Source organism: Phoca vitulina, unplaced genomic scaffold (assembly GCF_004348235.1).
Source record: "Phoca vitulina isolate PV1807 unplaced genomic scaffold, GSC_HSeal_1.0 scaffold124, whole genome shotgun sequence".
NCBI lineage: Eukaryota > Metazoa > Chordata > Mammalia > Carnivora > Phocidae > Phoca > Phoca vitulina.
The window spans coordinates 177,463-187,938 of record NW_022589827.1 but is presented as its reverse complement, the minus strand read 5'-3'; the positions used below and the strand labels follow the sequence as shown (position 1 = coordinate 187,938).

Genomic DNA, 10,476 nt, shown 5'->3' with positions numbered 1-10,476 from the left:
CTGTTTTGGCCCCACCTCTTACTCATTCTAATTTCTGTATCAGCAGGCAAAAAATATAAATAAATAAATAAATAAATAAATAAATAAATAAATAAATAACTATAAAACAAATCTTCCTGAGGACCTTGCTCAAGACAGTTCTGGATATGGAAGTTGTCCAGAAAAAAAAAAAAATCATTTTCAGCATAATTTGCTAGCACTATGGTAGTTTAATGTTGACACATAGTGTATTGTCCCAGGAATTTTCTCTCACTGGATTGATAAATCCAGCCAGGCAGCCATCCAGTAAACAATTAAAAATCACCATGCTTACCACTGGGAGGGGGTGAGGGTGTTTATTTTGGTATATACAGTGATGTACAGATTTAAGTTGCATTTAGCAGATAGATTGCTAGGTATTCCAGCACCATTTGCCAGGTGAACTTTCATTTCCCCATTATCTGGGAAGACGTCCTTGATTTCCTACAAATATTGAATGTAGAACTTATTTGTGCATACCAGGCTCTGCCTCTGGGCTTTCTATTCTGTCCCAGAGACCCAGTACCAGAATATTTAAATCACTGTGTCGTTAAACACGTTTTAATATCTGATAGGGCCAGTTTCTGCGCATTGCACATTTTTTTTTTTTTTTTTTCCTTTCAGGAACGTGTTCAGGCCCGCGGCAGGGGGCGGGGTCGCGCCTCCTCCGTGGCTCTGGTTCCAGTGGAGCCTCACCGACGCGGAGATGGAAAGCCCGAGGCTGCTCCCGCCTCGAGGGACACGACAGAGCGGCGGTGCTGGCAGCCCCGCGGGCGCCAGCCGGTTCCACGGCGGCCCTGACCCGCGGGCTGGCCAGGTCCCCGCGCGCCGCCTCCTGCTGCTCCGGGGCCCCCAAGATGGCGGGCCCGGGAGGCGGCACGAGGAGGCCCGAGCGGCCTCACGGGGCCCGGGCCCGAGCCCGTTGGCGCCGAGGTCGGATCACGCTGGCGGAGGCGGCGGCGGCGGCGGCGGCGGCGACGGCGACAGCGATGACTTCTTCCTGGTGTTGCTGGACCCGGCGGGTGGCGATGTGGAGACCACGGGCGCCGGCCAGGCCGCAGGGCCTGTATGGAGGGAGGAGGCCGAGTCGGTCCCACAGCTCCAGCAGGGTGAGAATGGCGCGAATCCCGCGGGCCGCCAGGCGCTAGGCCCCCGCTGCCTGTCCGCAGTCCCCGCCCCATCCCCGGCTGAAAACCCGATCCCCGCCCCAGGCCTGGGACCCGCTGCGGCCTTCACGGGCACCGTCACCGTCCACAACCAAAACCTGCTGTTGCGCTTCGAGAACGGTGTCCTCACCCTGGCCACGCCCCCGCCGCCAGCCTGGGGGCCTGGGGTCGCGCCTGCCCCTCAGCCTGGGGGTCTGATGGCTCCGCAAGCGGGGGTCCCGCACGCCGCGCAGCCCAGCGACTGCCCCGAGCTGCCGCCCGACCTCCTGCTGGCCGAGCCGGCTGAACCGGCGCCCGCCCCCGCGCCTGAGGAGGAGGCAGAGGGCCGAGCCGCAGCCGAGAGTCCCCGCAGGCCGCTGGGCCCAGGCCCGGGCGTGGTGCTGTACCTGTGTCCCGAGGCGCAGTGCGGACAAACCTTCGCCAAGAAGCACCAGCTGAAGGTGCACCTGCTGACTCACAGCAGCAGCCAGGGCCAGCGGCCCTTCAAGTGCCCCCTGGGCGGCTGTGGCTGGACTTTCACCACCTCCTACAAGCTCAAGAGGCACCTGCAGTCGCACGACAAACTGCGGCCCTTTGGCTGCCCTGCGGAGGGCTGTGGCAAGAGCTTCACCACGGTGTATAACCTCAAGGCGCACATGAAGGGCCATGAGCAGGAGAACTCGTTCAAATGCGAGGTGTGCGAAGAGAGCTTCCCCACTCAGGCCAAACTCAGCGCCCACCAGCGCAGCCATTTCGAGCCTGAGAGGCCATACCAGTGCGCGTTTTCTGGCTGCAAGAAGACGTTTATCACAGTGAGTGCCCTGTTTTCCCATAACCGTGCCCATTTCAGGGAACAGGAACTCTTTTCCTGCTCTTTTCCTGGCTGCAGCAAACAGTACGACAAGGCTTGTCGCCTGAAAATTCACCTGCGGAGCCACACCGGTGAGAGACCTTTCCTTTGTGACTTTGACGGCTGTGGCTGGAACTTCACCAGCATGTCCAAACTCTTAAGGCACAAAAGGAAGCACGAGGATGACCGGAGGTTCATGTGCCCTGTGGAAGGCTGTGGGAAATCTTTCACAAGGGCTGAGCATCTGAAAGGCCACAGCATAACCCACCTGGGCACAAAGCCTTTTGTGTGCCCTGTGGAAGGCTGCTGTGCCAGGTTCTCTGCTCGCAGTAGTCTCTACATTCACTCCAAGAAACACTTACAGGACGTGGACACTTGGAAAAGCCGTTGCCCAGTCTCTACTTGTAATAAACTCTTCACATCCAAGCACAGCATGAAGACCCACATGACCAAAAGGCACAACCTCGGCCAGGATCTCTTAGCTCAGCTAGAAGCTGCAAATTCTCTTACGCCCAGCAGTGAACTTACCAGCCAGGGACAGAGTGATCTCAGTGATGCAGAGCTAGTGTCTCTCTTCTCGGATGTGCCTGGCAGTAGTTCTGCTGCAGTGCTGGACACAGCATTGGTGAACTCTGGAATCTTGACTATTGATGTGGCTTCTGTGAGTTCAACTCTGGCAGGGAGCCTCCCTGCTAATAGTAATAATTCCTTAGGGCAGGCTGTGGACCCTCGGGCCTTGATGGCCACCAGTGACCTTCCTCAAAGTCTGGATACCTCTCTCTTTTTTGGAACGACAGCCTCTGGTTTTCAGCAGAGTCCTTTAGATATGGATGATGTCCCAAGTCTAAGTGTGGGGCCATTGGCATCTCTGGGCTCTTTGGCTATGAAAAACTCAAGTCAAGAGCCCCAAGCTTTGACCCCCAGCAGTAAGCTAACAGTGGACACAGATGCTCTGACTCCTTCAAGCACCCTTTGTGAAAACAGTGTCTCAGAACTACTGCCGCCAACCAAAGCAGAATGGAATGTACATCCTGACTCTGACTTCTTTGGACAGGAGGAAGAAACCCAGTTTGGATTCTCCAATCCAGCAGGAAACCATGGTTCTCAGAAAGAAACAGATCTTATCACAGTGACTGGCAGCTCATTTTTGGTATGAACTATTAATTCCTTGCCACGTGGCTTATTCTTATGAATTACACTCAATTTTTAGGCTATTCTGGACTAAATGTTTAAATTCAGTCATTCCTTATAGGTTTGAAAAACAACAACGCCCTGGGATGTAAGTTTGGAGATTTAAATTATGATCTTGACTCTGGAACTGTCAAGTTGTGTGACCCTGAGTAAGTCATTTAACCTATCTGAGCCTTAATTTCCTTATTTATAAAATGAGGTGGTTTGAATAGATTGTTTCTAAGGTCTTTTCAGCTCTGTAATTCCTTGATAATAAGCTTATTTCTTTGGAAAAAAAATTAGGACATTTTTTTAGTGATTGTGTTGCATGTGCTTTTTTTTCAAACGTACATAATAGTATAATGAACAGCCATGTGCTTAGCACCCAACCTCATCTATTATCCATTTGCAAACAGTTTTGTCTAATCCCTACTCTAACCCTCATCAAGAATTATTTTGGAATAAATACCATACTTTACATCATTTCAACCATAATTATTCTATATATAGTTCTATAAAGTATGGTCTCTTTTGGAAAAAATTACAATTCCATTATCATACTTAATGTTAATAGTAACTCCTTAATATCAATAAATATCCAATCAGATTCCAATTGTAATTGTCTCATAAATGCTATTTATTTTAGTATTTTTAATATAGAATTCCAGTAACTCTCTTAAGTGTCTTTTTCATCTGTTTCCCCTTTGTCTCTTTCTTAGCACTTTTATTTGTTGAAGAAATAGGTTGTTTCACATGTAGCATTTACCACAACCTTAAATTTTTGTGATTACATCCTTGTGGTGTTAAGTTCCTTTACCCTCTGTTTCCTTAATTTGGTAGGTGGATCTAGAGACTTGATCAGAATGGAAATATGATTTTGGGGGCAGGAATATTTCTTAGGTCATGTTGTATTCTTTTTATAAGGTGATACATAATGTCTGGTTCTCTCTTTTTTTGTGATATTTGCAGCTGCTGTTGATGAATGCATTTATTGGTGATTACCTGTGTTTCTGATATCATGGGTTGTTCTTATAGGATTACTATTAATGGAGGAGGAAATGCTGTTTAAGGCATTTATAAAAGTTTAATTGAAGTATTATTCAATGCCAGAATATTTTCTTAAATAGTGATAGAATTAACAAGAAAAAAGGTTAACAAAAAATATGTTGGCGATTCTCACCATTTATAATCCTGACCCTTTTTAATGAAAGTAGGATTTGTTTTTGTTGAAGTTGTCAGCCAGAATTTTGACATGAAACAAGACCAGGGTCAAATTTGTGTGGGATAAGTGGCCTTGAATAAATTAGTCTCACTAAGCCTGAGTTTCCTAGCTGTCAAATGATCATAGCAGTGCACACACATAGCTAACACACTTTAAACTTTTCTTCTTTTCCAGTTTTTAATACGTAAGGAAAAGAATTATGTGCTTTGGCATATTTTGGTGAATTTATATATATATATATATATATATATATATATATATATATATATATATACTCTCTCAGGCCTTCTTGCTGTAAGGGAGAAATTGAGATAATTTAATCCTATTAATGTTTAGGCAATAAGTTTTGTGAGGGTTAGAGTGAGGCAGGATAGGGAATCTGTATTTTTTCCACTGAATAATCCCGCCCCCTTCCAGGAATTTCTGTGGGGGGAAATGCCAGGAGTGGAGACATTGCTCACAGGTATACTGCAACTCTTTCCCTTAGATCAGTTTGTCACCTTCTTTGCTCTGCTTCCAAAGTCAGACTTTGCTCTCATTATGGAGCCTGCTGTTGCATGAAGCTCTGATAATGGAGCAGAGGTTTCCTCCTTTCTGTGGTCTGGAGAGCTCGTTGTTTGCATTTTCTCAGAGTTGGAAGGATAGAATGAATCTGATTATTGTGTAAGCTGTCTGTCTTATATGAGTACAGCTTTTGAATTTTGTGGAATATCTTCACAACTGGTATCTTATTTGTTGTTCAGAACAACCCTGTGTAGTAGTTTTGGCAAAGTCTGTATTGTGACTTGTGACAGTTTAGCCAACTTACATTCCAAATGGGCTTTGGCTAGTGACAGACAGTTCTATACATAGCTTAAAACGAAGAGAATTTATTTTCACCTCTCCTTTTCCACTCATCCAACTTCCATGATTCATTCCAGTGTCAAAACTAGCTGCTGTTTCGGACTTTAATTGATTTCTGTTACTTTCTGCTTAACCACTCCACTCCCTTGCATGTGCATGTGCATTCCAGTCTTTGCCATTCTTTTCTTTTTCTTATTTTTTTAATGGATAGTTTTCCTGCCCGTTTTCTCATCTTAGATAATACTGTGTGTAACATACACACACACACACACACACATATATGATTCATGATAAACGAGATTATTTTCTACATTGTTCAGATGAGAAGTAGATTTCTGTTTCATTATTTTCATTTTTTAAAAGTTTTTGCCACAGAGTTTGGCTAACTAATGCTCTCTTATTTGCTGTAGTGTACTAGTCCAGTAGTGTTTGCACGTGAATGTCTATGGATGACAGTTATTGTAGCACTTTGGCAGTGCACTAAAAATTTGCCACTTTGATATGTTTCTGTACTGTGTGTGGGTATACACACATACACACATATATTTTTTTAAGTGGTTGTGTTCATTTAGTGAAAAAAGTAGGCATACTTTTGTAAATCAGAAATGTTCAGAATTTTATTGTCTACTCATTCAACAGTTTTCTCCCTTTGCTTTGAAATATTTGTATTTATAAAGTGCATTTCAAAAATATTGTCATTCATTAAGGTCTCTTAAATAGACCACTATTTTTCATGTCCAGAAGATACGTGTGTCAAGCATCGAAATGAATGCACAAGTAGCAAACATCAAATAAATTATTTAAACACCAAGAGAATTTAATAATGTGATTTTATTTTTTTGAATCCCTTAAACCAACTTTCTCCCACTAAAATCATAAAATATATTTTTTTCTTATTCATCACTGGAATTTTCAAAGGATGAATGTTACTTTTCTCAAAAATAAAAGCTTTTCTTTGTCCATGGGCTCACAGAGTTTCACTGAACAAATTTGTTCAAATGATTTCTCTTTCAACACCATTTTCTAGAAAAATGGTGACCCACTTTACACTTTCAAGGTAAGAAGTCTAATTTTTGTTGATGGTGACATAAAGTTGCGATTACTCCTTTTAAATAATGGCACATGTTTTAATTTAATCCTATTTCTTTTCTTTTTCTCTTCAGTCTGGTTTATTAAAAAATCTTGCCAAAAATAAGTCTTGCCAAAAAATTAATAAAATCTTGTCAATTAAAAACACAGCAACTTGATGGCTTAAAAAGAAGTCTGCTTCTAGGGGTTCTGTTGATCATGTTGATTGTAAATTAAAATATATATTGGCATTGGCATTTTTACAAATTAGTATAATTAATATAACATAATGCTTGAGTAATGGGAGTAAAACATGGGTAGATTATGCAGTTTATTTGTCTCGGTGACCTAAACTCTTCATGTTCTTATCCAGGAAACATATAAGAAGGCAGTTTGTCAGCTGAAGTCTCCATTGTATTTATTTCAAATTAACAAATACTTATTAAGCATCATTGTGCAAATACAACATAACATCTTGAGGATTCTATGATAAGAATAATATGCAACTCTGACCTTTAAGGAGATCAGTTTTTGTTTTGTTTTAAGATTTTATTTATTTGACACAGAGAGAGAGACAGCGAGAGAGGGAACACAAGCAGGGGGAGTGGGTGAGGGAGAATCAGGCTTCCTGCCGAGCAAGGAGCCCGATGCGGGGCTCGATTCCAGGACCTTGGGACCATGACCTAAGCCGAAGGCAGACGCTTAACGACTGAGCCACCCAGGCGCCCCTGAGAGACTGGATTTTTAATTAATTTAAATTTAAAAGCTGAAACAGTTTAAAATAGTTTCCTGTTAAGTATAATCTTATTGTTTTAGTAGGATTAATTTTCACTTTAACCACTGACAATTTTGCAACTGAATTAAGATATCCTGTCAAATACAAACCAGATTTTGAAGGCTTAGTTTAAAAAATTAAAACATTTCATGAGTATGTGTATACTGATTACATATTGAATAATATTTGAATTTATTCAGCTTTATTGAGGTATAATTGACAAAGTTGTAAGATATTTAAAATGTACGTTGTGGTGATATGTATACGTTGTGAAAGGATTCCCACCATCTACTTAACACATCCATCACCTCACATATTTATTTATTTATTTGTAGTGAAAAAATTTTATTTTAAATATATTTGCTCAAAGAAAATGTAATATTAAAATTAATTTTAGAAGTTTATTTTTAATTTTTATTTCTTATTTATTTCTTATTCTTTATTATTATGTTCAATTAGCCAACATATAGTACATCATTAGTTTTTGATGTAGTGTTCAATGATTCATTAGTTGCCTATAACACCCAGTGCTCATCACCACACGTGCTCTCCTTAATACCCTTTAGAGGTGGGGGGCAAAGGGCAGAGGGAGAGGGAGAAAATCTTAAGCAGGTTCCATGCCCGATCTTTGACTTGAGATGTGCTAGAAGTGATCCTAGAGATTTTATACTTTCCTTTCTCATTTTATGAATGAGAAAAAAGTATTAAACCTATACTTTTGTATGTGAAGTTTATTTTCTTATTATAAGAATGAAGGCAAAATTTAATTTTCTGGAATAATAGGGACATTATTTTGAAAATAACTATTATATAGTCACACTAGCTGGAAGGAAGGAGATAGTAATTCATTTCATGTAATATTTGAGGCTGAGACCTAAACATGAAGGAATTTAAAAGTTCACCAGTACACTAGGGTGTGTGTGTGTGTGTGGAAGGGTTGTCCGGATAAATATGCATTTTTATTTCTAGGCAAAAACAGTAGTTTAACACTTTCAGTCTGTTCCAAATTAGCAAAGCTTTCTTTAATGATGAGCAACTTAAGTGTTCAAGATGTAAAACATGGACAAAAATTAACAAAAGCAGGATTTAAATGACATCCTACTTGTAGCATAAATGCAAAAGAATGTCATTTATTTTAAACAAGACTAACCTCCCTCTTCTGTTTATAATATAGAGTGGGGAGATAACTCTAGGGTGAGATTTGGCTCACTGACAGGAGGAAATTGGCCATATGTCTGCTTGGACATTGGCCAGGACAACCCTAGTGGAAATTCCAGTAAATGCAGTAGTAGCAGTTCATCCCAAGCTATTTCAAACTTTAGTTGATGCCACAATGAGTCGTTTCCTGTCCAAAGTGGCTGCATGACTTAGTTAACACGTACTGGAGTCAAACCTTAGTACTTGCTATTTCTAGTAAGATTTAACATGTCACCTTAAATTCACATATGTTGTGGCTTCCTGGAACTAATTATTAATTTTTATGTTATAATTTTGACAATAATTCAGATTCATGCCTTAATAGTAAAAAAAAAATGAATGTCAATATTTAATTATTTGACTCCATTTAAAAAATATTTTGACTAAAATCAAATTTTCTTTTATGTGGAGCATATTTTTCCACATTATTTGAGTATGTCTCAATCATTCTGTAAGCTGCAAGCAATAAAAATTAGAACTCTGTTAAAATAAATATTTAGAATTATAGTCTTAGAATATTGGGAACTTTATGGGGCGCCTGGGTGGCTCAGTTGGTTAAGCGACTGCCTTCGGCTCAGGTCATGATCCTGGAGTCCCTGGATCGAGTCCCGCATCGGGCTCCCTGCTCGGCAGGGAGTCTGCTTCTCCCTCTGACCCTCCCCCCTCTCATGTGCTCTCTCTCAAATAAATAAATAAAATCTTAAAAAAAAAAAAAAAAAGAATATTGGGAACTTTGAAAATGGAGAAAGTTAGGCGGGCTTCCCTCCATTTACAAATCAGTGATAGAGCTCTTGGAAAAATCTGAGTAAGACATTCAGTGAATCTTGTGGCTAAGATGAACTTTATAGAAAAAAGTCAGTTGATTTTATCATTTTAAATTATCCATTTATATTTATCAAGTTGGCCTCTGAAAATAATCTTACATGCTGTAAGAACATAGAGAATTCTGTTTTTTAAAACGTCATCTAAAATATCAGGTCATTTTTAAATTTTCAAGAAACCTCCATGCTATTTTCCAGAGTGGCTGCACCAGTTTGCATTCCTGCCAATATGAGGGTTCCCTTTTCTCTGCATCCACGCCAATACCTGTTGTTCCTTGTGTTCTTAATTTTAGCCATTCTGACTGGTGTGAGGTGATATCTCATTGTTCTTTTGATTTGTTATTTCCATGAAGATGAATGATGTTGAGTATCTTCTGATGTGTATGTTAGCCATCTGTATGTCTTCTTTGGAAACCTGTTGATTCATGTCTTCTGCCCATTTTTTTAACTGGATTCTTTCTCTTAATTTAAATTCAATTAGCCGACATATAGTACATTATTAGTTTCAGGTGTAGAGTTCAGTTATTCATCCGTTGCATATTAACACCCAGTGCTCATCACATCATGTGCCCTCCTTAATTAAGCCCAGCACCCTTACTCCATCCCCCCACCTACCACCCCTCCAGCAACCCTCAGTTTGTTTCCTATAGTTAAGAGTCTCTCATGGTTTGTCTCCCTCCCTGATTTCTTCTCATTCAGTTTTCCCTCCCCTTTCCTATGATCCTCTGCACTATTCCTTATATTCCACATATGAGTGAAGCCATATGATAATTGTCTTTCTCTGATTGACTTATTTCACTCAGCATAATACCCACCAGTTCCATCCACGTTGATGTAAATGGTAAGTATTCATCCTTTTTGATGGCTGAGTAATATTCCATTGTGATATACCACATCTTCCTTATCCATTCATCTGTTGATGGACATCTGGGCTCTTTTCACAGTTTGAATATTGTGGACATTGCTGGATTATTTATTTTTTAAGTGTTGATTTTTATAAGTTCTTTATAAATTTTGGATACTAACCCTTTATCAGATACATCATTTGCAAATATATTCTCCCAGTTTGAAGGTTGCCTTTTAGTTTTGTTGATTGTTTCCTTTGCTGTGCAGATTTTTATTTTGATGAAGTCCCAGTAGGGTGTTTTTTTGTTTGTTTGTTTGTTTTTTGCTTTTGTTTCTCTTTTGTTAGGAGACATAACTAGTAAGAATTTACTACAGCGGATGTAAAAAAGGTTGCTGCCTGTGTTCTCCTCTAGGATTTTGATGGTTTTCTGTTTCACATTTAGGTCTTTCATCCATCTGGAATTGATTTTTGTGTATGGTGTAAGAAAGTGGTCCAGGTTCATTCCCTTGTGTGTTTCTGT

General features: G+C 40.6%; 1 protein-coding gene across 1 annotated transcript; it reads left to right on the top strand.

Annotated features, from left to right (window-relative positions):
* The first annotated feature begins 655 nt into the window (after positions 1 to 655).
* On the top strand, positions 656 to 6,901 carry LOC116628634 (zinc finger X-linked protein ZXDB). Its single transcript, XM_032398990.1, has one exon. It carries the CDS (start codon positions 725 to 727, stop codon positions 3,167 to 3,169), a length of 2,445 nt encoding a protein of 814 aa, XP_032254881.1. The 5' UTR covers positions 656 to 724; the 3' UTR covers positions 3,170 to 6,901.
* The last annotated feature ends 3,575 nt before the right edge of the window (positions 6,902 to 10,476 follow it).